At 45.3% G+C, this 26,918-nt stretch overlaps 1 protein-coding gene and 1 long non-coding RNA gene across 3 annotated transcripts in view; one reads left to right on the plus strand and one right to left on the minus strand.

Moving 5' to 3' along the window:
- Positions 1-26,918, plus strand: part of GPR107 (G protein-coupled receptor 107) — a 49,286-nt gene that overhangs the window by 16,538 nt on the left and 5,830 nt on the right. Inside the window, exons 5-17 of one of the 2 annotated variants that reach the window (XM_083596430.1) lie at positions 1,739-1,836; positions 2,382-2,425; positions 3,415-3,471; positions 4,465-4,563; positions 5,605-5,738; positions 6,988-7,063; positions 7,282-7,355; positions 8,186-8,303; positions 8,898-9,028; positions 9,590-9,633; positions 18,388-18,437; positions 22,986-23,069; positions 25,077-25,201. In XM_083596430.1, coding sequence (XP_083452556.1) covers positions 1,739-1,836; positions 2,382-2,425; positions 3,415-3,471; positions 4,465-4,563; positions 5,605-5,738; positions 6,988-7,063; positions 7,282-7,355; positions 8,186-8,303; positions 8,898-9,028; positions 9,590-9,633; positions 18,388-18,437; positions 22,986-23,069; positions 25,077-25,201 — 1,134 coding nt within the window. The remainder of the gene's footprint in view (positions 1-1,738; positions 1,837-2,381; positions 2,426-3,414; positions 3,472-4,464; positions 4,564-5,604; positions 5,739-6,987; positions 7,064-7,281; positions 7,356-8,185; positions 8,304-8,897; positions 9,029-9,589; positions 9,634-18,387; positions 18,438-22,985; positions 23,070-25,076; positions 25,202-26,918) is intronic. The other variant, XR_014543844.1, reaches the window with a different exon arrangement.
- On the minus strand, positions 20,728-22,979 carry LOC310754593. Its single transcript, XR_014543903.1, has 2 exons — positions 21,019-22,979; positions 20,728-20,804 (listed from the first exon to the last, which is right to left on the minus strand). It is a non-coding gene; the product is annotated as an uncharacterized lncRNA (long non-coding RNA).

The following is a 26,918-nucleotide window of genomic DNA, read 5'->3' on the forward strand; positions in this document are numbered from 1 at the left end:
CGAAAAACCCGCAAGACGAAAGGGTTTTCCGATTTTTTAGCGGCTTCGCAAGACGAATTTCCCTATGGGCTTGCTTCGCAAGACGAAAGCCCATAGGGAAATCTCCGGGGACAGCGGGGAAGCGCAGCGCTTCTCCTCTGTTCCGGGACCTGTCTTGAAGACTTGCGGTGGGAGGAAGGTTTTCCTCCCCACCGCCAACATTCAGAAGGCTGTTCTGAAGGCTGGCGGTGGGAAGAAAAGCCCTTCTCCCGCCGCCAGCCTTCAGAAGAGTTCCCCCAGGGCTGCCTAGGCTGCGGATAGCAGCCTGCTGCTCCACACGAGGGGCGCTCTTAAGGAGAGCGCCCCTCGCGCCGGGCAGACATTCGCAGCTTGGGGAGCCCTGCAGGACTTCCCCGCAGGGCTCTCCAAGCTGCGGATAGCAGCCTGCTGCCCCGCGCAAGGGGCGCTCTGCTTAAGTCCTGAAGGCTTGCGGTGGGAGGAGGGCTTTCCTCCCCACCGCCAACATTCAGAAGGCTATTCTGAAGGCTGGCGGTGGGAAGAAAAGCACTTCTCCCGCCACCAGCCTTCAGAGGAGTTCCCCCAGGGCTGCCTAGGCTGCGGATAGCAGCCTGCTGCCCCGCGCGAGGGGCGCTCTTCTTCAGAGCGCCCCTCGCGCGGGGCAGCAGGCTGCTATCCGCAGCTTGGAGAGCCCTGCGGGGAACTCCTGCAGGGCTCCCCAAGCTGCGAATGTCTGCCCTGCGCGAGGGGCGCTCTGAAGCAGAGCGCCCCTCGCGCGGGGCAGCAGGCTGCTTTCCGCAGCTTGGAGAGCCCTGCGGGGAAGTCCTGCAGGGCTCCCCAAGCTGCGAATGTCTGCCCCGCGCGAGGGGCAGCAGACTGCTATCCGCAGCCTAGGCAGCCCTGGGGGAACTCTTCTGAAGGCTGGCGGCGGGAGAAGGGCTTTTCTTCCCACCGCCAGCCTTCAGAAGGCTGTTCTGAAGGCTGGCGGTGGGGAGAAAAGTACTTCTCCCCCCGCCAGCCTTCAGAAGAGGTCTGGGGACAGACTGTCCCCGGACCTGGTCTGAGGGCGGTCTCCATAGGAACGCATTAATTGATTTTCAATGCATTCCTATGGGAAACCGTGCTTCGCAAGACGAAAAACTCGCAAGAAGAAAAAACTTGCGGAACGAATTAATTTCGTCTTGCGAGGCACCACTGTACACCCTACCCCAGAGACCATTATTTATCATAATTATCCAAGTTTCCAAAAATCTAACACTTTTTGAGATGGTTTGACCCCTTTCTGCTTTAACAATACAAATTCCACAAATGCCTTCCATATTTCCTCAAAATAATTTCTCTTCCATATTCCCCTTCTCTGATAGCACACATGAATTTATCATTAATCTCTACGTTCCACACTTTATGCCATTCTTCTATTTGAAATCTACCTTGCTTTGGGTGCAGTCTTTACTTCTACAGGGTGAGTCTTTTAAAAGAGGCTCTGTGGAACATGTGTACTCTGTATCCATGAGGGCTCTTTTAAAGGACTCACCCTGTATATAATAGGCTGGTTTCTACACACCTAAGCTTGGCCCTGAAACCCTGGAGAGCCAGTCATTGTAGACAGTTCTGCCCTAGATGGACCAGTGTTCTGACGGCATAAGGCAGCAGTTTCCAGGGTTCCAATGTCATCTTATATATTTTTTTCTACCCATATAAATATTTTTGTGCTATTAAAGCATTCCCTCTTTCTCCCCAGTGTGCAAGTCAAGCCCAAATCCAATATTCCCCAGTTGCCAGAAATTATATTTGATGACACTGATGGGAGTGTGAATGCGGGAAGCAAGCAGAATTCAGGTAAGTCTCTCCTACTTATGGCTGGCCATTAATTGAATGAACAGCTTCAGTTGCATGCTCTATATCACAGTCCTGTGTCTTATCAGGAAAAGGTGCGTGCCAATGGCCTGTCAGTAGAGTTCACTACCGCAATACAGCTACTGGTTCCAGTGACTTCAGAAATGGATTTGGCCTAGTTGTCTGTCAGTGGCAGTTAGCCCTCCTGGCTGTACAGAACCTGCAGGAGAAAATGCCAGAATTAGCCTTCTTGGATCTCTTTTACTGGGGGAAATCAAAACTTTTTGCTGACAGGGGCCCATCTTCGTTAAGCATCCTGTTCTCGCAGTGGCTAATCACTGGGAGACCCATATGGGAGAACCACAAGCAGGACGCAAGCAACTGGTACACAGGAACATTGCTGCCTCCAATTACAGAAGCAGGGCATAGCCATCATAGCTGGTATCATGAGAGCGCTGAGCACATAGGACTGATGGTCTCAGTAGTGCAGACCACCATGTAAATGACCAAGGTCCCTGTTCTCACGCTTGTGTGTTTTATGCCTCTAGATCCTAAGCAACCACAATCCAAGCAAAATGTGACAGAACTCCAGGTAAGAGACTGTTGCCTTATTTTGAATATTATTATTATTATTAATCTATAGAATATGTAGCAACCAGGAACAGAACGGACATACACAAAACAAAAATGTAAGAACAAGTACACCATCCAAAGAACGTGAAGAGCATAAGGGGAAAGAGGAGAGCCAAATACTGAAATTATCATCTAAAAAGAGTCATAGGATAATAGAACTGTGAAGCTGGAAGGAATCTCCCAGGAATCATCTATTCCAACTCCCTGCATTGCAGGAATCACAGCTAAAGAATCCCTGACAGATGGAACCCAACCTCCGTTTGAAAACCCTCCATTTAAGGAGAGTTCAGCATCTTTTGCGCAGCCAGTACAGGGATGAATCACAGAATCATAGAGTTGAAGGAGAGTTTGAACCTAGTGACAAACACAGGTTTGCCATCCCTGGCATTGGACAGTTCTGGGGATGGTCAGAACTTTAATGCTGTTGCGCTGTGTAACATGGCCTTTATATGACTGCTGTTCACAAGGCAGGAGCAGCAGGGCCTTTTTTGTGTCCCCCCCCCATGTAATGCCCTCCCTAGTGAGGTGTGTCTGCCTCTCTGTCAATATTCAATTTCGGGGGGGGGGAGGTTTGATAACAGCTCTGTTTACCCAAACTGAGGAACCCTGTTCCTGGCAACCCTGAGGATGGAAGAATCTTTTTAGCTGTAACTTCTTTTAGAAAGTTTTTAACTAACTCCCTTTTCAATGTTTTTGATTGTAATTGTTTTTAGAATGTTTTGATCTACTTTTGCTTGTTTTTGATTTTAAATTGTGTGCCTGTTTACCACCCTGGGATCCTTGGGGAGGAAGGGTGAAATACAAATTCAGTTAACAACAACTTTTTGCATATCTTTAAGGCTGCACTGATGAGGGTGTGTTTGCAGTTAGCATTTTCTTTGATGAATTCAACCTGTTCCTAGTGAATTGGCAATAGCTTGACTTTGTCTCAATTGCTCCTTGATCCAGTTGCCGCCAGAGAAGACACATCCCATCCAGAGCAAAGATGGTTGCTATTCATTCCAGGTCAGTGCTCCTGAAACATAAGTCGGGTGTGCGAGTGTCTGCTTTGCTGGAAGTTGCCTAAAAAACCACTTTCTCCATCTTAAACCTGAGCAATCACCAAAATCTGCTTCAAAAGCCTTTCTTGTGGCCCAGAAATCCGAGATTTTGGAAATGCTTCATTTTTGCCATTAATGACATTACAGTTGTTTGTATCTTTATTGTTATGAATTACATGGGGGTTGCTTGATTTTGGTGTCCACTTGTTGAGATGTTTTCATTTATTGTTTATGTCTTTTAAAAAAATTGTTACATTTTTGTGATTGTTAAGGTGAATTATTCAACTTCTTCAGTGTGCTAAGCTGCCATTAGTATTGTTTTAACTGTGGAAAGGTGGTGTACAGATCAGTGATGGTGAGAAATGGACAGGAAGCCAGTGCCATTGGTGCATAATCAGTGTTCCATATTCCATCTCTCTGGATTCCACCAATACCTGGGCTGCCTCCTTTTTCTCTCTCTCCCACCAATTAAAGTTTCCAAACCATCTTCAGAGTCAGCCATAATTTCTTTTACAACAATCTCTGTCTTAAAAGCCTGGTCCTTCTGTTTCGATAGCATCACTTGGGAGAGCACTCATCGATTTGTAACTCAGTTTCGTAAGCTGCTTGGAAGCCTCTCTCTTTTCCGGAAGCGGTATAAAAATTAATAATGCTGAGCTGAAAGCAAGAAGTTGGTTTTAGAGTTGGGGCTATTTATTATTTATTCGGGGCATTTATACCCCATTCCTCAGCCAAAAAGCCTCCCATTGTGGCCTACTACATACAATCGGTGCCCACAGGCTTACAATTTGGAAACAAAACCATAACACAAAAGGGAAAAGGAACAGAGAGAGCAGAGGAAAAAATCGAACTCAGGCACCAATTCTTAATCAGTTGTTTACCTTAGTTGGACTACTTTAAAGTGGAATGACTCATGAACATTTGCGCAGATTGTTGACATTTCCTTTCTTCTTCTCAGTTCTCCTTCAACATCAGCTCAGAAAACCAAGAAGGCCTCTACAGTCTGTATTTTCACAAATGTGTCCCGAAGAATGATCAGCTCCTCTTCACTCTTGATGTGAGTTGGACTTTAGTTTTCTTTTTTTGCTTTGAACCCAGACTCCTCACCCACCCAGCTCCTTCCTGGTGTTCTGGACTGCTTTCGGAGAGTGTGAGAAGGACATCCAAAATATTTATTAGCTAGGAATGCCCCATGGTATCTCAGGTGCACCATCTAAATTGGCAGCAGTTAGTGTACATTGGGACTGGTGGGGTAGAAGGCAGGGAGCTACAGCCAGTGACGTGCCAGCCAGAGTTGGTGGTTGACGGAGCCAAAACCAGACCAGACGGAGCCAACCGATTCTGGTTTTATTCTCCTCCTCATCACCCCTTCTGAATTCTACAAGGGGCAAAACAGACTAAGGAGGAGGAGAAAACTGACAACTAGGGTCACCCTCTGGACTGGTGCTAATCAATATGGCAGGCAGGTGGGGGCTGGCTGGGAGCAGACAGTGTTTGGTGGGGTGGTGGACACTTCACCCAAATGGAGCAACCTCTGCTGATCTGAATTCTCCATGCTGATATCTCCTTTTCAATTTTCCTAATTTCCTGGCTTGAACCTCTTTTTAAAACTGCTTTAATTGCTACACACGGTTTTTTCCTTTTACAATTGTCTTGTTTTATTGCATGTTTTAATTGTTGGTGCTTATTTTAATTTTATTTTTTGAATAACTTTTTATTAGGTTTTATAAACAGGAATTGTAGGAAAAAATAAATGATAGAAATAAACAGACCAAATCTTCTCATGTCATTTGTACATCACAAACATAGCATTGTAAATTCGCAGTAATATCTACAACACGTGGTTCATCACTAGTGGTCAACATCTAGTTTATTGATTCTTGAATTGGCTTAAAGAAAAATGATGGGAAAACAGGATTGAACAGAGATAACAATTAACATTGTATAGCGTGAATGTTTATTTTGATCAAACATGCCAGTTTTTTAAATAATGAGTTTTATTCTTGCAAGCATCTTAGATGCAGCTTTGGCAGTTGAGTGGTGTATACACATTCAATAAATGACGAAGCTAATAGTGCAATGATTTGTCTGCTTCCAGATTGAGATTATGGAGAAGAATCCAAGCAGCTACCTCTCAGCAGGAGAGATCCCTCTCCCTAAGCTCTACATCTCCATGGCCCTCTTCTTCTTCATCTTCGGAGCCGTGTGGATCCACACTCTTCGGAAACGCAGGTAAAGTGGGGATCCTTAGCAAAGCAGCCACTCATTCACAGAGAGCCAAATTTCTGCAATCAAATAGATAAATGCAAACATAAAAGCCATCAGTTTAAAAGAGTATACAGTGGTACCCTGTGTTACATATACTTCAGGTTACAGACGCTTCAGGTTACTGACTCCACTAACCCAGAAATAGTACCTCGGGTTAAGAACTTTGCTTCAGGATGAGAACAGAAATCGCATGGCGGCGGCAGCGGGAAGCCCCATTAGCTAATGTGGTACCTCAGGTTAAGAACAGTTTCAGGTTAAGAACAGACCTCCAGAACGAATTAAGTACTTAACCCGAGGTACCACTGTATATACTCTTGACTCCACAATGCATAGTTTTAAACAGTTGGTGCTCAGATGTGAGATCTGTTTCATACATCTTAGATATATGTCAATCAAGTCAACATATCCCTCTGAAATCCAGGGTCGGGGTTGATGTGACTGGCCACCAGTCCCCTGTAAAGGCCTCGTGTTCTGTCTCGCCCCTAGCAAGCCTGCATTGCTGTGTAAGAGGCTAAGGCTGTCAGTGTGCACTAACCCTGATAGCTATGCTCTGCCTCCATGGTTGGAGGCAGTAATGCTTCAGAATAGCAATTGCTGGAAATCACAGATGTGCAGGATGCTGTTGTGCTCAGGCCCTTCTTGCAGGTTTTGCATGGGCTCCTGGGTGGCCACTGTGAGAACAGGATGCTGGACTAGATGGGCTGCTAGCGTGGTCCAGCAGGGCTGTTTTGCACTCTTTCATTTATTATTATTATTTATTAAATTACATTATTAAATTTTTATGCCACCCGATACCCTCAGGTCTCAGGGCTCCTCAGCAAGCATCAGTTTCCACATGCCCACCTCCCCAAAGAGACCCTTCCTCGCTCTTCCAGAAATTGGCTATTTCCACGTAGGTAGCTGTACCAAGATAGGTTTTCAAATCCTTGTAAACAAGTGCCTTACTTTGGTCCTGAAAGAGAGAGAGCGTCAAAACTGTCCTGTGTTCATTATGATTTCCTGCTGCGCATACCTATGACTATAAATATTCATTGCCAGGAAACGGTAACAATATTTTAATAAAAAGCAGTAAATGTCCGTGGGCTCTGTTGCTACAGTATTTTGATTCAAACTCGCCTTTTGTATTATAGTTTTTTTTGGGGGGTTTTTTTGCTGTCAGGAGAGTGTCAGCAGGACTATTCTCTTCTGACTTTCCTTCTCGTCTTTGTTTCAGGGCTGATGTGTTCAAGATCCACTGGCTGATGGCTGCTCTTCCTTTCACCAAGTCCCTCTCATTAGTCTTCCATGCAGTAAGTAACCACTGTTTGTTTTTTAAGTTGCAACTAACAAAGAAAAAAAACTGTGTCTTAAATGAAACTGATGATTATGAACTGTGCGTTCAAATGTAGAAAAGGCAGTGAGATCTTCAAGTCATTGGGTGGTATATTTATTTAACAAGGTTCATATACTGCTTGATTATTGGCTGGCTGCACACTTTTGACATCACTCCTGCCCTTTCCCCCTCCAGATTGATTACCACTACATCTCCTCTCAAGGTTATCCCATCGAAGGCTGGGCTGTCGTCTACTACATCACTCACCTGTAAGTATGTGGACCATGATGCTGTCCGCCATGTGGTTTGCCACCTCCACAGAGGCTGGCCAGGGGAGTGTGTGGGTCCTCACCTCCTTAGATGATAGGTCATGGGGAGCCCGAGTTGGTCCTGCTTGATGCCTGTACCAATCGTTGTAGGTGCAAGAATAGTTATTTTGTCGCCTCCACCTGTATTGGGTGTGGGGAACATCTGGCCCTCCAGATGTTCCTGAACCGTATCTCTCAACAGCCCCAGCAACAGTGTTGGCCAGGGATGATGGGAGTTGTAGTCCAAAAATGTATGGAGGGCCAAAGCCACCTGCTCTATATACACTCATAATATTATTTCTGATTACCTTATTATGTTTTATATTCTGGGGTTGCTGCCAATGCTAGTCTAACTCAGGGTAGACCCATTGGAATTAAGGGGCCGAAGTTGGTCACATTCATTAATTTCAGTGCACCTACTCTGAGTAAGATTAGCTCACTGGACACAACCCTGTTTCTGTAACCCTTAAGCAGATATGGTTGGTGTTCTCCTGTGCTTCTGATATGTGCCTTTGTGTACATTTTGCTAGTTAATTGATTAATTTTCCTAAATTGCTTTCTCCTGTTGAGATGGCTTGGAGTGTAAGCACAGAAATTAAATAACTTATGTTTTTGAAATCCCTTGTGACATTTACATAAAGATTGATCAGTTTCTCTGTAGAGCACTGTCAACGTCACATGGGCATGGTTTTTTCTTCTTGGTTTTCATGCATGTAGCTTCTGAAACAGTTGTTCAAGGAAGAATTTACTCCTTTCTGATGCCAATTTCACTTAATTTATTTTTTCACCAGGTTGAAGGGGGCTCTGCTCTTCATCACCATTGCTCTCATTGGCACAGGCTGGGCATTCATTAAGCACATCCTTTCTGACAAGGACAAGAAGATCTTCATGATTGTCATTCCACTCCAGGTGAGGCCTTGACCTCCTCTGCAGGGGTGTGCTCTGTTGCACTTATGAACTAAGAACTTTGAACACCCTTGATGAGCTTATGAAGTCATCTTTGACCCCCAACCCAGATTCTTAGGAATGTTACATGAAACAAAGGCAAGAATAATAAAATCTTAGAGGTGGATGGAACCCCAATGGTTGCCTAGTCCGACCCCCTACAATGTAGGAATCTCAAATCCATCATACATGACAGGTGGCCATCCAACCTCTGCTTAAAAACCTCCAAGGAAGGGAAGCCCACCACCTCCAGAGGGAGCCTGTCCCACTGTGTACCAGCTCTTTCTGTCAGAAAGTTCTTCCTGATGTTTAGTCAGAATCTCCTTTCTTGTAAGTTGAATTCATTGGTACGGGTCCTACCCTCCAGAGCAGGAGAAAACAAGCTTGCTCCATCTTCCATGTGACCACCCTTTTGATATTTGAAGATGGCCATCATATCTCCTCTCAGTCTCCTCTTTTCCAGGCTAAACATACTCAACTCCTTCAACTGTTCTTCATAAGGCTTGGGTTTCCAGATGCTCAAGTGACTGATGTCTTGCTTGCTGCCCTTCTAACCAGGTCCTGGCCAACGTAGCCTACATCATCATTGAGTCAACAGAAGAAGGCACAACAGAGTATGGTCTCTGGAAAGAGATCCTTTTCCTGGTCGACTTGCTCTGCTGCGGGGCCATCCTCTTCCCAGTTGTATGGTGAGTACCAGCAAGGGCAACTATTGTGAGTGTGATGTGAAGTTCGTCTCTTTCTCCCTCTACCTTCCCTGTCCCTTTTTGCTCTTGTGCCACGGCCTTTAGATTGTAAGCCTGCAGGCAGAGGCTGTCTTGTATGAATTGATGCCATGTTAAGCCTCTCTGGGAATCTTTGGGGCTCAAGAAGAACAGGGTACAAATGCTTTAAATAAGTAATACTTACTCCACCCACCATCTTGTTTTTACTCTGCCTTGATAACTGTCTCTAATTCCTTTGATACCAAATGGATTAAGCCTAATACGTTAAAAGATTCTCTCTCTCTGTGTGTGTGTTTTGTTTCAAAACTGCCTTTGTCTGTCTTGCATGCCTGGCTGGTCCAGGGAATGTAGCAGCAAGTTTTCCTAGCCAGCAGAGGATGCTCCTCACTTGCATAAAGCCCATTGCAGTCTCTGTGCCTCCTTCTGGTGGGTTGGTGGTGCCATTTTTTTCTTTTCTGAGCATCTATTGACTTCAACTCATAAGATGGTGTCTCCTTACCAATTCACCTTAATTCTCTCTTCTAGGTCAATAAGACATTTGCAGGAGGCTTCTGCAACAGATGGGAAGGGTAAGCTGTTCATTACCATTGAGCTCCTACTCCCCATAAAACTGTTGTGGGGAGCGAAGCTACACAAGTCTGGTCCCTTCCTGCCCCCACCTCATGCTGGCATTTTGTTGATCTTTTTTAAGGGCATTCAGATTTTCTCACTGTCGAGTGAGACTTCAAACCTATTGATTGTATCCAGCAAAATCAGTGGTTCCCAGCTTTTCAAAATCTGATAGTCATTTACACCTTCAGCACCCCCTGCTGCCCCCTTGCCTCTTAGGTAATCCCACTGCCCAGGTGGCAGTGCAGCCCACTTTGAGAACCACCGAACTAGAGAGAAGGGGGCATGCCTCTCAAGACAGTGTTTGCCATCTTTAGCTCCTATCGTTACTTCTGTTATCTGTTTTATTTTTTAAGATTTATTAGGAAGCCTGTGTTAACTGATGCAACATTCAGACATATGAAGCTGCCTATGTCAAGACAGCCCCTTGGTCTCTTTAGCTCAGGATTACCTCTTCTGACCAGCAGCTGCTTTCTCAGGCTGAGAGAGCCCTTCCCATTCCTGATACTAGAGCCATTATTATTATTATTATTATTATTATTATTATTATTATTAATTAATTAAACGGAGATGCCAGGAACTCAGCGTGGGACCTGAAGACTCGGATGAAGCCTTCCTAGAGCAGATTACCAAACATTTAAAAAGGAGAACTATAGTAGTTATGGAAGACTTCAACTTTCCTGATAGCCTATTGGAACTCACTCTGCCAAGAACATAAGGTCCAACTAATTCCTGCATTGCCTTGCTGACAATTTAATTTCCCAGAAGGTGGAAGAAGTATCAACGGGATCATCTATCTTGGACCTGGTCCTCATCAACAGGAAGAAATTAATTGACAAAGTGGAAGTACTGGGAAACTTGGGAGGAAGTGATCATGACCTCCTGGGTTTCATGATTACAGAGGCAAGGGAAAACTCTGTGTAATTGGACATGCCCTCTGGACATTAATAAGGCTGATTTCAAAAGCTTAAGGAGCAAGCTGCTGGATGAGATCCCATGGTCAGAAATACTCAAAGAGAAGGGAGTCCAAGATGGATAGGAGTTTCTTAAAGGTGAAATAATGAAGGCACAAATGCAGACAATTCCAACAAGAAAAAAAAGTGGGAGGCATCTAAAGAAACCAGTGTGGCTGCATAAGGAGCTTCCAGATCACCTGAGATTTAAGAAGGGCATGTGCAAGAAATGGAAGAACAGGGAATTCATGGAGGAGGAGTATACAGGAGTAGCCAGTAGCTGCAGGGAGAAGGTCAGATGGGCCAAAGCTCAGAATGAGCTCAGGCTTGCAAGAGAGCTTAAGAATAATAAAAAAGGTGTATTTGGCTATGTTTAAAGCAAGAAGAATAAGCAAATAGTAGGTCCTCTGCGTGGTGAAGATGGAGAAATGCAATTGGGTGACAGGCAGAACTGCTCAGTGCCTACATTGCTTCTGTCTTCACCCAAAAGCAATAGTGTCCAACCTTATGATAACAGAAAAAGGAATGTGAAGATGGAGCTGCAGCCCAAGGTAGGAAAAGAGGTGTTAAGGGAACACTTGGCTCAAATATGCAAGGCCTATACCCAAGGGTACTAAAGGAGCTTGCAGATGTACTCTCAGAGCCTCTGTCTATAATATTTGAGAATTCTTGGAAACCAGGTGAAGACCAAGAGGACTAGAGGTGAGCAAATGTCCCCAACTTCAAAAAAAGGGAAGGAGACCCATGTAGCTACCTACCAGTGAGCTTGACATTGATACCAGGAAATGTCATAGAACATATAATTCACCAGTCAGTCTGTGAGTGCTTATAAAGAGATGCTGTGATTACTAAGACCCAGCATGGGTTTCTTAAAAATAAGTCATGCCAGATTAATCATATTTCTTTTGTTATAGAGTTACAAGCTTGGTGGATCAGGGGTATGCTGTGGGTGTAGTGTATCCTGATTTCAGTAAGGCTTTTGACAAAGTGCCACATAATATTCTTGTTGACAAGCTGGTAAACTGTGGGCTGGGTGAGGTAACTGTTAGGTGGATTTGTAGCTGGTTGACTGACTGAATCCAGAGAGCGTTCACTAAGGATTCCTCATCATCCTGGACAAAAGTGTATTGGATGAAGGAATTGGGTGGATGCTCATCCAATTTGCAGGTGACACCAAGCTGGGAGAGGTAGCTAATGCCGCAGAAGACAGCATTGGGATTCAAGATGACCTTAACAGATTGGAGAACTGAGCCCAGACTAACAAAACGAATTTCAATAGGGACAAATGAAAGGTTTTGCACTTTGGCAAGAAGAACCAGCTGCACCAAATATAAGATGGGGAACACCTGGCTTACTAGTAGTACATTTGAAAAGGATCTAGTGTCCAGATCAAAGGAAGTAATAGTACCGTTCTATTCTGCCTTCATCGGACCACACCTGGAGTACTATGTACAGTTCTGGGTACCATAATTTAAGAAAGCTATTGACAAGCTGGAACGTGTGCAGAGAAGGCAAACGAAGATGTTCAAGGGTGTGGAAACCAACTCTTATGAGGAATGATTAAGGGAGTTGGGTATGTTTAACATGGATAAGAGGTGACTAAGAAGAGATATGGTAGCCATCTCAAATATCCAAAGGGCTGTCACATGGAAGATGGAGCAGGTTTGTTTCCTTCTGCTCTGGAGGTTAGGACCAAACCAATGGCTTCAAGGTACAGGAAAGGAGATTCTGATTAAACATTAGGATGAAATTTCTGACGGTAACAGTTGTTGGAAATTGGAATGGCTCCCTCAAAAGATGGTAGACCCTCATTCCTTGGAGGTTTTTAAGCAGAGGTTGGATGGTCATCTGTCTTGGGTGCTTTAGTTGAGATTCTTGCATTGCAGAGAGTTGGACTAGATGACCCTTGACATCCTTTCCAGCTCTATGATTCTATAAATCTGTGAACTGTGACCTTCATGTAAACACGCTGCTATCACTTTTACTCTGCGTTTCTCCCCCCAACTCTCCACTTAAAAAATATATATATATGCATATTTAATGTCTTGTGAGCCCATGCTAGAGCCTGTTATGCTAGACTGCTTGATGCATTTTATTTAAGAAGTAAAATCCCTGTGCAGATATTTAGGAAATGCTCTGCGCAAAACTGATCACATAAACTTCTATGTTCTTGGTTCAAGGGTGGATAGGTCTGCCGGTGAAATATTTGGCCAGTCAAATGTGCACCCCACGGTCGATGCTGGCGAAAGAGAGAGAGAGAGATGGGCGTCTGCATCCAGAGTTGTCTGGTAGTTGATTTACGGTGTACCTTTCCTGCATTGAAGCTGGCAGCCTGGAGGGCTTTTGCTTTAAATTATTAAAAAATATTTCTAGCCTGCCATTTTGTGCAAGTGCATCTCCCAAGGCGGCTTGCCAGGAGCCCAGCAGATAATGAAATAATAAAAGATGTAGTAAATGAATGTGGCGATAAGGTGGGGGGAGAGAGAGTGCAAACGGTACCAGCAGCAGCAAGCAAGAATTCCTAATGCAGCAGTTCGGAGGGCCTCAGTTATCCTTTGGAATCAAATCACGCTAGTAGGCTGGTGGAAGGAAAGCCACAAGGCGGAGCAGTCTAGGCTTCCCTTGGGGGGAAAAGGGAAAAGGGGCCTGCCCCAGGTATTCTGCTTCTCCCTTTTCATATCTCAGTGAAAGAAACAGAGGTCAAACTTAATAAATAAACATGAAGGTAAGTTGGTTGATTCTATTCCTACATCCATAGCTCGGTGGCATCTCTAGGCAGGGCCAGGGAAAGACCCCCTGCCTGAAAGCAGCTGCCAGTCAGTGAGCACACTACTGAGCTAGATGGGCTCCAATGTTCTGATTCTGTTTATGCAGCTTTCTGTGTTCCTATTTATTCAGAACTGATGATGAGGACTAGAATCTTGCTTTGTTTTTAGCTGAACGGCTGTTGTTCAGCAGAGTGCATCTGCCTTGCATTGAGAAGGTCCAAAGGTTCAGTCCCTGGCATCTCTGGGTAGGGCTGGAAGAGCAGCTGCCAGTCAGTGTAGACAGCACTGAGCTAGATGAGCCCAGTGGTCTGACTTGGCAGCTTCCTTTGTTCATAACTGGCAGGCATATTCTGGAAAATGCCTGCTCTTGCCAGTTTAAGCTGAGACTGCCCATCTTCAGTGACATCCGGACATTCTCCCTTCCTGTTGACTTCTTTCAGCGTTGTAAAAATAGTCTGCTAGGCACTGTGAGAGGTGTTTGCATGTAAGAGAACACCTACTCTGGTTTCTCAAACTCTCTGCTTCCCTTGCTCAGCGCCACTGGGCACATTGCAAGGGCAAGCAATAAAATTAGAGGAAAAGGCTGGGAAAGAGAAATGGAAGGAGCCCAGTATAAGATGATGCTGGGGCCCAGGAGGGGAAAGTTTCTGTCAAGGTGACTTTTTTGAATTGAAGGAAGCTCTCTGTGTGGCAGGTAAAGGGAGCATTTGCCTCTCCTCAAATAGGATATTGCAAGAGTTGGAAAGGGCTCAGAAAAGGGCAACCAAAATAGTGGGTATAGGGTGACTTAACTGTAGGGAAAGCTTCCAGCATTTGGGATGTTACTTTAGATAAAAGGCAAGTACGAAACAACATGATAAAAGCTCATAAAATGATGTGTGGCATGGAGAAAGTGGAAAGAAAGTCCCCCCCCCCCTTATAAATGCTAGAACTTGTGGACACCTAATGAATCTGAATGTTGGAAGGTTCAGGACAGATGAAAGAAGGGGCTTATTCACACAGCACCATAGTTAAACTGTGGAACTCCCTCCCTCAGTAGGCAGGGATGGCCACCAACATGGCTGGCCTTAGACGGGGATTTAACAGAGGGCTTTTGATGGCTACCAGCCACATGTTATGCTCTGCCTCAAATTTGGAGTCTGCAATGCTTCTGAAAATCAGCTGCTGGGAAACACAGAAGGAGGGGAGCTTGCTCTTGTGGTTGAATCGTGCATGTGAGTTTCCCACAAGCATCTGTGAGAACAGAATGCTGGACTAGATTGGCCATCAGCCTTTTCCTTTTCTTATATTCTTAAAACTCTTTTCTCCAGCCACGCTTGTCTGCGTGGTCTTCAGTGCTCCAATAAGCCCAAAGAGAGGGCACAGTGGGAGGAGCTAATCTCTTGTGCCAATAAGAAAAGCCTCTGTTCCTGGTTCCCTGGAGACAGTCAGCACTTGCCATAGGTGAGCATGCAAGTGGGTCTTGGACAAGCCCACTAGGACTTGTTTAATCAGGACAATGCAAGCCGCCTGTCTGCAGGAGGTATTCAGATGCATACTTCTTGCAACACTGAAATTAGAACAAGTAGGAGCGACTTCTGCAGGGGAACATAAGTCATTAAAAAACCCCAACCTTTGAAATGGCAGGCAAGTTCTTTAGCTATCATCTCCTCACCTTGCGCTTTTTTAAGCATACCAAATGAATCACAATCCATTATGTTCCCAAAATAAGAGGCTAAAGGCAATTGGGCTGGTAGCTTTGAGTCATAAATGGACTCTGTGATTTTCTCTCTCACCCACCCCTCTGGCCTGCTGCTGTCTCTTTTCCTTTATGCTTAAAAGTTTGGAAGAAGAGGGTGGCTAGAGAGAGAAAACCCATCCCCCTTCAGTCAGTTCACCACTAATTGGGAGGCTAGGTGGGAATGGAAAAAAGAAACGACAGAAAAATGCAGAATAACCGCACGGTATACTGTTCCACTCTTCTCCCCATGACCCTCTATATTTAATCCAGTTCTCTCTGTCTCTCTCTTGCTTTGGAAGAAATGTTTTTCTCCTAACATTTTAACTGAATAGCTAAAAACAATGAATAAAAACATAGCTTCTCGCTCCAGAATTTTTCTTCAGTGCCAGCACTGCAAATCTAAGCACCTGATTACAACAATTTTTCACTTACTACCTGTGCTTCACCCTAGCATCTCAGGAGTGGGTCACAACAATTTAAAATATAGCATTAAAAAACGGTTTAAAACAAATGACCATTTATTTATTTATTTGTCAATCCAGCATCTACACTTTGGAACTCCCTGCCTGTTGATTTCAGGCAGGTGCCTTGGAATCAAGCAGTGCATACATTTTATGAAATAAATAAATCTATTTTATTCATTTTGTAAGACTTATACACTGCTGGATTACTTTGGAAAAAAATACAAAACCCCCCAAAGCATTTGTTGCTCCACCCACTTTTACTGTTGGCCCCGCCCACCATTGGCTTGTGACCCTCAGAAACTTAGACTAGGAGGGGATGTGACCCTTGGGTTGAAAAAAACCCCCTCTGTCTCTGATGCAGAGAGGCCTCTTTTTTGTCTCTGAAAATAATGACAAATGAAAATATATCTCTCTTTGCGCAGTGCCGGGCAAGACCCGTGCGGTGTAAATTATCCCCTTTTCACAGTTGTTCTGCAGTAGAGTTCTTGACTGCTTTGTAAGCAAGTTGCATGGCGGTTCCTGTTAGGCTGGTGCCCCCTTTGCCCTCGGCAAGGTCAGGGGAACAACAGGAAGCCACACTCCTCATGCCCTCAAGCCAAGTGTGACAGGTGCACCATCTGCCATTGATTGCTGTTCCTGGCTGTGCCGATAAGAAGAGCCATGTCCTGGGTGGGGAAGATCTCTCCCTAGCCTTTCCAGTCAACCAGCGCCGTGGCTCTGGGCTCCCTCGTCATAATGCTCATTGACTAACCTGCGAGGATGTGTCATGGGAACCATGTTGCTCCTTATGATTGAGTGTGGCTCTGTCCCATTATGACCGCAGCACGACTTACCGGAATGAACCTTAGCTGCTGCTGGTGTGGGGTCTGTCGTCTTCTTTTGACAGATCAAAGTGAACTTAGACAGCTTTAAGAGAGGATCGGGCAAATTCATGAAGGATAAGGCTGGGTACGGCTGCAAGCTGTGATGGATGTGTGCTACCTCCACTGCCGGAGGCACTTAGGTCCTGCTTGTGAGCTCCCCATAATAGGCTTCTGCTTGGCCCCTCTGAGAACAGGATGCTGAACTTGATGGGTCTGTGGCCTGATCCAGCAGTGCTCTTATATCCTACATCCAGAGGTCGTTAAGCCTCAGAATACCAGTTTCCGGGAATAAGAACGGGAGAGTGCTGGCATGTTCAGGTTCAGCTTGTGAGCTTCCCTAAGTGCCTGTGGAAAACGCTGAAGCAGAACCTGAGCACAGGAGCCCTCTCTCCTCCTGCGGTTTCCAGCAGCTGGTATTCAGAAGCGTTACGGCAGAGCATAGCTATCATGGCTAGTAGCTGTTGATAGAATTCTCCATGAATTTGTCCAGTGCTCTTCTAAAGCCTTCCTGGTTGCTGGCCCTCATTGCCTCCTGCGGGAGTGAGTTCCATAGGTCAGCTATGCACCGCATGAGGGAACTTCCTTTTATCTGTCCTGGACCTTCTAACATTCACTTTCTTAGGATGTCTGTGACTCCCATTGTTAATGAGAGGAGAGGAGAGAGAGAGAAAGGGGGCTGGGCGGGACATTTCTTTGTCCAGTGTCTCTATGGCATGCATTGTTTTATAGACTATCAAATCGTCTCTTGCTTGCCTTTTCTCTAAAGTAAAAAGTCTCAAACACTGCAGTGTTTCCTCATAAGAGAGTTGCTCCATCCTTATGACCATTTTGGTTTGTCCCCAGTGAACATAAAATGCAGGACCAGTCAGTGTCCTCATTAGAGGGACTTTGTTCTGCATGGCAAAGAGAGTCTGTCCTCCTCAAAGCAATGCCAGTTTCTCAACCTTCACTCTCTCCTTCAGGTTGCAGCAGAGGCTTCTCTGTTTCCACTCCCCCCCCTCCTTAAGTTGATGGCGCTGCAGCTAGCCTTGTTTTCCATCACCGCACTCTGTGGACTCCTCTCTCACATGTCCCGCCCCCCAACACCTTGTCCTTGAAACCAGCATGGCTTTGGTCTCTGGCAAGGCGGAAGCCAGCAAATGCTAACTTGGCAGGTGGAAAGAGAATTTTGGCTTATTTATAGCCCAGGCTTTCAACCTCCCTACATCTTGGCCTTCTGAATAGGTTCTGGCCTGAGAGATTGTGTGTGTGTGTGCGCGCGCATGTGGTCCAGTGCAGAGGTAGTGAATCTTCTTAAGCCTGATGGCTACCCATGTGCAGAGGAGGGTGACCCAGATGATAAGGGGCCTGGAAATCAAGTCTTATCAGGAGCAGTTGGGTATGTTTATCCTGGAGAAGACTGAATTGTAGGTGTATTGTATCATTTTTTAAAAATGGTAAAGTGCAGGGTTTTCTACAGGGTCAATATGAGATTGTGCAGGAGGTGAATAAAGATCTAGGGGTCAAAAGGGCCATGGGTAGAAAAGAAGTTTACAAGGTATGGTATGAAAAAATTAATTAGGGACCATGAGCCTAAGAAGTCAAGGGCCTGGGCATGCACAGAGTATTATGATACCCTATTATTTTCACTTGTTCTACTTCCTTATATTTTGCATTTTCTAATTCCAGTGGTGACTGATGATTGATAAATGACTTGATTGATATTTCTTGACTTCATTTCACTTGCATTCCTCAGAATGTGGGTTGTGGATAGAGTTTGATAAAAACTTTTGTGTGTTCATCAAGAGCTCATGGAACTCAGAGGTTTGTGTTTTGAGTCTCTTGGAGACCTTTGGGTTAAACAACAATATTTGCATAAATGCTACATTTTTCTCCCTTTGCAGACAAGCTTTTGCCACCTTGCCCCTCCCGTCTTCAACCATCCATACTTTCTCCTTTTTCCACAGCTGCTATTAACCTAGCAAAGCTGAAGCTGTTCCGGCACTACTACGTCATGGTAAGGAGTTTGACATGAGCAGCTGTGAGTGGGGAGTCCTCCTTGCTGGTCCCACACTTTGGCACCGTCTGACTAACCCTCCTCCACTGCTTCTGAACTGCTCTTGCTTGCTCATTGGGGCCAGGAGTAAGCAGCTGCATAGCCTCTTTCAATAGACGCCATGCTTTGGAGATCTCACAAGTAACCTCCTGTTGAGATTTTAGGCACTCTTCCCTCTCTGCAGAGGCAGGGAACCTATTAGGATGGCCCACCCTCGGAGGCTAATGGATCCAATGGGTTTCCAGATGGCCCTGGAGGATTTTCTGGCTGATATGACTGGCCCTCCCATCAAAGCCCCAACTGACACGATTGCCCCTGAGCACCCTCTCCCACTATGTGGAGCCCACTGGGCTTCCTGGTATATCCCGGAGCATAGGGCGAGGAAACAAGCTAGGAGACGGCTGAAACACAAGTGTAGGAAAACTAGTTCAATGCAATTGAACACTTGTAAGGACTATCTAGTGGCAATTAAGGCAGCAAAGAAGGCATACTCTGCTGCCGCAATTGCATCCTCATTGTACTTTCTGGCAGAGCTTTTCTGGGTGGTGCTGGGGCCTCTTACTGTCTCGCCCAAAGAAGGTTGCAGAACTGGTGGTAGCTCGCTGTAACTTATTAGCAAAGCATTTTGTTGATAAAATAGCTTGCATCTACTGGGATCTTGACTCTGAAGATGAATCTGAAGGAGTGTCCAGAGCACTGTCTAGTCCTGTTGTGTTGGATGAGTTTCAGTTAGTAAGGCTGAAGGATGTGGACAAGATGCTTGAATCAGTCAGGTTGACCACTTGCACTCTTGTCCCTGCTAGATAAAAACTAGCAAGAAGGGGACAGTTGGCTGGGCCAGGCAGGTGTCTCCTTGCTAGAGGGGTTAATCCCTGTCTGCTTGAAGGAGGCAGTGGTAGAACACTCCTTAACAAATCCTCCCTGGATTTGGAAAGTCTTGAGTAACTACTGGCCAGTTGCCAATCTCCCCTTCTTGGGTATGGTTTTTGAGCGAATGGTGGTAGACCAGATCCAGGCAATCTTGGAGGAAACCGATATTTTAGATCAACTTCAGTCAGGGTTTAGGCCCAGTTTTGTCACAGAAACCGCTTTAGTTGTCCTGTGGGATGACCTCTGTCAGGAGAGAAACAGAGGAAATGTGTCGGTGTTAATTCTCTTCAACCTCTCAGCAGTTTTTGATATCATCGACCATGGTGGCACCGCTTTGCAGTGATTCTGGTCTTACTTGGATGGCCATTTCCTGAGCATGATGCTTGAGGGATGCTGTTCAGCTCCATGGAGCCTTCATTATGGGGCTCCTTATTCCTCATGCTGTTTAACATCTACATCAAACCGCTGAGTGGGGTCATCTGGAGCTTTGGAATGTGTTATCATTATGATGATGACACATAGCTCTTCTTCTCCTTTACACCAGCAAGTGAGGCAGTGGATGTGCTGGATCATTGTCTTGCCTCAGTAATGGGCTAGATGAGAGCCAGTAAACTGAAGCTCAATCCAGATAAGGCTGAGGCACTATTAGTGGGTAGTTCCCTAGATCAGATGGATGGGAGTTGCCTGCTCTTGATGGGGTTACACTCTCTCTGAAGGAGTGGTTACGTAGTTTGGGGGTACTCCAGGATCCATTGCTGTTGCTTGAGGCTCAGGTGCTGTCGGTGTCACAGAGTGCCTTCCATTAGTTTTGGCTGGGGGCCTAGCTGCACTTCTATCTGGACAGGAGTAGCCTAACTTCTGTCACCTATGCCTTGGTAACCTCTCGGTTAGATTATAGCAACGTGTTGTGTGTATGGCTGCCTCTGAAGACGGTTCGGAAACTTAAGCTAGTGCAGAATTCAGTTGCCAGGTTGCTCACTAGGGCAAGATGGTTTAAGTATATTACACCAATTCTGACACAACTGCACTGGCTGCGAATTAGTTTCCAAGCCCAATTCAAAGTGTTTGTTTTGACCTATAAAGCTCAAATGGCTTAGCATCGCAATTCCTCAAGGGCTGCCTCTCCCCATATAAACCGACCATCATCCGAGGCCCTTCTTTCTGTGCCCCCTCCACGAGAAGTCCAGAGGCTAGAAACATAAGAATGGGCCTTTTCTGCCGTGGCTTCCTCTTCGTGGAAGTCTTTCCCTAGGGAAGCTTGCCTGGTGCCTTCCTTATATACTGTATTTTTCCATGTATAAGACAATGCTTGTTGCTAAATTTGTTTAGTCAGAAATAGGGGGTTGTCTTATACATGGATGATGAATACACGGGGTTGTTGTTGTTTGTTTTGTTTTTTTAAAAAAACACTACTTGCTTTCGTGTGGCTGCCATGAAGAAGCTGCCGGAACTGCCAATCTTTTCTTTTCACTTAGCACTTCCGCAATCTCACAAAGTAAAGCTCAACAACTTTGGGTGATCTTGGGGGTTGCTACACTGGTGCCGGTACTTTGAATATTTAGTAACATATCAAAGCTGTTCTGCTTGATGTTTAAAATAACGATTTCTTAATTTTCAGTTTAAAAGGGGGGGTCGTCTTATGCATGGGGGCGTCTTATACACAGAAAAATACGGTATCTTTGGGCACCAGGCAAAAATGTTTCTCTTTAACTAGTCCTTTTTCTGATTAACATCCCATGTCCTTTTAAATCTGTTTGAGGAAGGGGGATTATTGGTTTGTTGTATTTTTGTTTTATTACGTATTTTGTGTTTTCGTTTTATATTTTTATGTTGTGAATTGCCCTGTGGCATTCAGATGAAGGGCAGTATACAAATTTAATAAATAATAATGCTAAATCTTCACTGACCTGGTGGCTTAAGATATTGTTGGGCCACTGTTCCCATCATTCCTGATCATTGGCTGTGCTGGCTGGGGAGCGATTGGAGTTGGGAGTCCATTCACATTGCAGGGGATTGCATTAGATGACCCTTTGGGTCCCTTCCAGTGCTACAGTTCTGTGATTCTGTGAACATCCGCAAGGGACCAAGGGGAACTGCTTTGTAAAGAGCCCCGGTTCCATATTGTCTGTGCTGATAGGCAGCAGATCTCCAGGGTCTCAGGCAGGGAACCTCTCCCACTCCTACCTGGAAATGCCCATATGGATTGGACCTGGGACCTTCTGTGTGCAAATCATGTGCTGTTAGAATTTCCAGTGTGCAAAGCATGGCTTGTGTCTCTTGCCAGAGGGTAGACTTCAATTGCCGCAGTCACACACACTGAGATGCTTGTACAGTAAGAAAACAGCAAAGTTGTTTATTATAGGAAGCTTGTCACTTGGTTGGAAATGGTTTCAAGTTCTAAGCTAACTCACTAATCTAGAGAAGACAAAGACAGCCATGCTGCATCCTTTGTTCTCACAGAATAGATCAAAGATGACCTCTTGAGAGAGAGAAGTAGAAGGAGGAAATTGCAAACAGGATGCAGCCTAGGATGTATCAGTCTAACATTAAAGAGATAGGAAGGTTAGCACCATTGGTCAAAGGTACAGGGACAGTCTGGGAATCTGGGAGTCTGTTGCTCTGTTTTAACCCTGTGCAAAACCCTCTCAGCAAGCTCAGTGGCACCCAAACTTCCGTTGTGTGTGCTCTGCTACTGAGCTACCAGTGAAGGACAGACTGCCCTGACAGACCTGGAGAATGGACTATTAGATTGGTCCTACCCTGGTAAGTGCCTGGATGGGAAGTTTGCGCTTGGATGCTGCCACCCCTGCCCCTCCACACACCATAAGTCACACTGAGTTTTCTGAAACGAGGTGGTTTCACTTATAACTGTTGCCAAATGCCTTGCCTCTCTGGCAGGAGAAGAAGAATATGCTTGTTGGGCAGTCACTGCTTGAGGTAATTATCTTCCCTAGAAGGCACCAGCCCATTGCAACACAAATGGGATCCATCAAAATTAGTAACAGGTTGATTCGCTGTGACTCGAATGATCAGATGGAAATCAAGCGCTGCCATTCCTCCAATTCCACCTTTGTGAGAGGCATTCCCAGCCGACTTACAGATGCATAGAAAGCCCATCCATTGCACACTGAAATCACATGGCTTCCCCCTAAAGAATCCTGGGAGCTGTAGTTTGTTAAGGGAATTCTGAATTTGAGCTTTGTGATGGGGAAACTACCATTCCCAGTATTCTTTGGGGGAAAGCCATTTGTTTATTTGTGTATTGCATTTATATCCCACCCTTATTTCCAAGGAGCTCAGGGTAGTAGTACACATGGTTCTCCCCCTCCTCGTTTTATCCCCACAACAGCCCTGTGAAGTAGGTTATAGGCTGGGAAGCAAGTTCATATGCAGCAAGCTTCATGAATCTGAGTGGGGATTTGATTCCTGGTCTCCCAGGTCCTAGCCCAAGACTCTGATCATTGCACCACACTGATTTTCATGTGCTTTAAATGTGTGTTGGGTGTGCTTTCTATGTACGCTGTGGCTCTGCCCCAAATCCCTGGCGAGATTTTGATTTATTGGTGGGGCGTGAGTCTCTCAAGGGCTGTGTCTCCGTCGTTCTGACTGCTAACTCTGATCCTCTCCCTCTGCTCACAGATTGTGTGCTACATTTACTTCACGCGGATCATTGCTATTCTCATCAAGATCGCCGTTCCATTCCAGTGGAAGTGGCTGTACCAGGTACCCCAACCCCCACTCCAGCATGCTTCTTTCAAAGCTGTAACATAACATAAATCTATAATAGAAACCTATTCTTAAGCTTTGGCACTGGTAGCCAATATTTCAAGCCTGATGCTCACCCCCTCCTGAAACGTTGGTTCCCCCGCCCACTCTTTCCCCAGTTTTTTTTCCTTCCTGCAGGTTATTATACGCTAGGACTGAAAAGTAATTGCTTTATTGATCTCAGAACACACACATTCAAGAAATGCCCTTCAGACATTAATTGAGAACACAGAAAGGGTCAGGGAGAGATTGTGGGGAAAGGGGGTGGGAACATAGCAAGAAAAGCAAGCCCTAAATTGGAAAATAAATAAATGAAAACTACCCATAAACCATTAGAGATAATAATAAAAATACTTAAGGGTAACAGCCTCATACCTGGAAAGTCAAAAAAACGAAAAAGAGAATCATTGTAGTTTTGAAATTGGTTTGGTCCACCATCTCCATTAAAAATGGTGTCTAATTTTATCAGGACATAGATGAAAACCTGCTCGTTGGTCTTGGGAACCATCATGTAAAATTTGCTTACAGTATCTTAAGAGGTGTCCAAATGCATAGCAAACAGGCAGGCTACTTTCCAAAACATATAGTAGATATACAAATCACATTACGTTCGGAGCATAAATTTTTAATGGACAGCATCTGATAAAGCTGTGTCAGAGCATCCAATTCACTGCTGACGATGGCAACACTTGCAAAATGTATGAAGGCATGATGGAAAGCCTTTGAACCAATGGTCAGGAAAAACTGCACCTTTGAGAACCTTGCCAGGAGAGATCATCACAGATCACAGCAAGCAGATGAAGCGATGGGCAGAGCACTATCTAGAATTGTACTGGTGGGAAAATGTGGCCGCTCACACAGCAATCGACGGCATCCAGACCCTTCCTGTCTTGGAAGAGCTGGACGTCTCTCGCTCCCTTGTCGAGCTGAAGAGACAATCGACTCTCAGGCATGTGGTAAAGCCCCAGGACAGGAAGGATTCCCAACAGAAGTGCTGAAAGCCAGCCTCAATTTCTCCCTCATGACACCTCCACGGCCTCCTCTTCCAATGCTGGGGGCAAGGATCCATGCCACAAATCATACGCACAATGCAACTCCAGCATTGTGACCCTTTACAAAAACTAAAGTGACTGCCATGACTGCAACAACTACCATGGGAGCTCTTTGCTTTGTCCTGTGGGAAAAGCCTTGCAGTTCTCAACAGATTACAGTCATTCACTGACAGGGTCTGTCCTGGGTCATTATGCAGCTTTAGAGCTCAGAGGTCAGCAGCTGACACGGTTTTCTCACTGTGTCAGCTGCAGGAGAAAAGAGCAGAGATGCCTGTTGTGCATCGCCTTCATAGACCTGATGAAGGCCGTTGACCTTGTCAGCCAAAAAGGACTCTTCACACTGTTCCACAAGATAGAATGCCCACCTTAGCTCCACAAGATGATTGTGTCCTCCTGCAAGAACATGTGTGGCACCGTCCTGTATGATGGCTTATTCTTGGACACCTTACCTATAGCTTTATGGAGGTGAGTTTTGGTAAGCTTACAACTGCCAGGAGCAATGCCTTGATGCCCCATTGCCTTCCACAAATGCTGCATCAGAAAGATTTTGGGCATCATGTGGCAGGACAGTCTCAAACGAAGATGTACTCTCCCAAGCCCACATTCCCAGCATGCTCACACCCCTGTCTCAGTGACGTCTACGCTGGCTTGGTCATGCCCACAGAATGGAAGATGGCAGGATCCCCCAAGGACATGTTCTATTCAGGACAGACCCACTGAAACTAACCAGTTTTTCAGACTTGTGCTAGGCTAGACGGAACAATGGTTTCACTTGGAATAAAGTTGCTTCACATGTAAGCACATGTGATCGTAGCTTCAGCAGTGGCTGACTCCATGAACTAAGAGCCCCATTTGGGTGGGAGTCCTGTTGCCTAGCAATCTTTTCCAAGTGCCCCTCTCTTCTTTGTTGCAGCTGCTGGATGAAATGGCCACCTTGGTGTTCTTCGTCCTCACCGGGTACAAGTTCCGGCCTGCCTCTGACAACCCCTACTTGCAGCTCTCTCAGGACGATGATGATGTCTTGGACATGGAAGCTGTGTAAGGGGCCTGTTTCCTTGTAATAATTTATATTAAGATTTTAAGTATTGCTTTATATAGTACAGCTTTTTTTAAAGGGGAGAAACAGTTTTTTTTAAGGGGGGAAACAGATAAATTAAGACTCTGCAATTTGTCTCTTGATTTTGGTGCATTCTGATTACAACAGATATTATGTGACTCTAGTTGCTGTTGGGAGCGTCTGGAAGAATCAATGTTAGACATTGATTCAATCTCAACATTTCTGTTTAATACACTCACAACTCTCTCTCTTTCCAAAATTCAAAATTCAAACCCTTCCATACAAAATGTTCTCTGGAGCAGTGACAGAAATGGCAGGAAAGGGGGCATCCCTTAATGTCACTTATGATCCCTCCCTCCCCACCACTTCAACAATTAATATATAATTTGAAACCCAAAGGGTACTTTTGTAGTGCAGGACTTCTACTAGAAAGGAAGACCAACAAATAGGGAGCAGTTACAATTGGTATATTATGATCCAAGTCTTAGCTGACTCCATCTGGGACAAACTTTACATGATCCCTCATTCAAACCCAGGTGATTTTGAATGTTGGTCCACCTGGGAAAGGATTTGCAGCAGCAATGTGTGAAGCATTGCTACAATCTACTTTAGGCAATCCGAAGAGTATTTTGCGTATTGGGATTCCTGCGCAGCTCCTGTGGAGTCAGCCTGGCCTACATGGAGCAGCAAGGTGGGGAATTGGGAGAGAGATGTGTTGAATCAGAAGCTCATAACAAGGTGGGTGGTCCCATGATCTGCTCTATCCTGTTAGGTCAGGAGTGGGGAACTTGTGGCGCTCCAGATGTGGTTAAATCTCCTCTCATCCCCAGTCAGTGGGGCCTATGTCAAGGGATGATAGGAGCTTGGAACAAGACCTAGGGCACAGGTTCTCATACCCACGTTAGATGCTTTGGGTGGCTCTTGTTCTTGACTCATGTTGCCCAAAATATATGTTTCCAGATCCATTATCTAGCTGTCTTTTAGTGTGGCAGACCCCACACTTTGGAACTCCCTGCCTATTGACATCTGGCAGCTGCCTTCACTTTAGTTTTTTGGGCATCTCTAAAAGCAAGCCTATCCTGACATGTAGAACGTTGACATGTGCTTTAATCTGCTTTATAGCTTCACCTTGGTTTCATTTTTCTTTAAATGTTTTAAATAGTTGTTTTTGTTTGCTTATCGTTTAATTGCTTTATATCTTTCATAAACCACTTCAGTGCTTTGTTACAATCAGGTGGTTATATAAATCATATGAGATATCTAAAATAAATTGGCAGGCCTGCGGGTGGGGCGGGGGGCTGAATTTGATGGATGGGTGGAGCCACCCACCTGTCAAATCACCTGGCATCTCAATGGCTCTCTTTAGCATTTCAAAGGGACTAGCCTACAGTGTGAAAACAAAATTTGCATTCTTTGCTCTGCTTGCTTTTGGCTCTGGCCTTGTCCACCACTTGCATGTGGCCTTCCGAAAGTTGCCTTGAAGCAAATGTGGCTCTTGGGTTGAAAAAAGGTGGGAAGTGGTTTCCATGCTCCAGTTTCAGGCTTCCCCTGACTCTTGTCCAGTGGCTAAAGTCTTACACCTTTACTCCCCAAAAGAATTTTGGGATGATTGTCCTGTGAAATGCTCTTGAGCTCTGCTCTGTGTCCCTGTCAGCAGGATCAAAGGTCTGTTTGCTGGCTTTATGTCCCCTGACGAGA

This window comes from Podarcis filfolensis, assembly GCF_964270895.1.
Source record: "Podarcis filfolensis genome assembly, chromosome: Z".
Classification (NCBI taxonomy): domain Eukaryota; kingdom Metazoa; phylum Chordata; class Lepidosauria; order Squamata; family Lacertidae; genus Podarcis; species Podarcis filfolensis.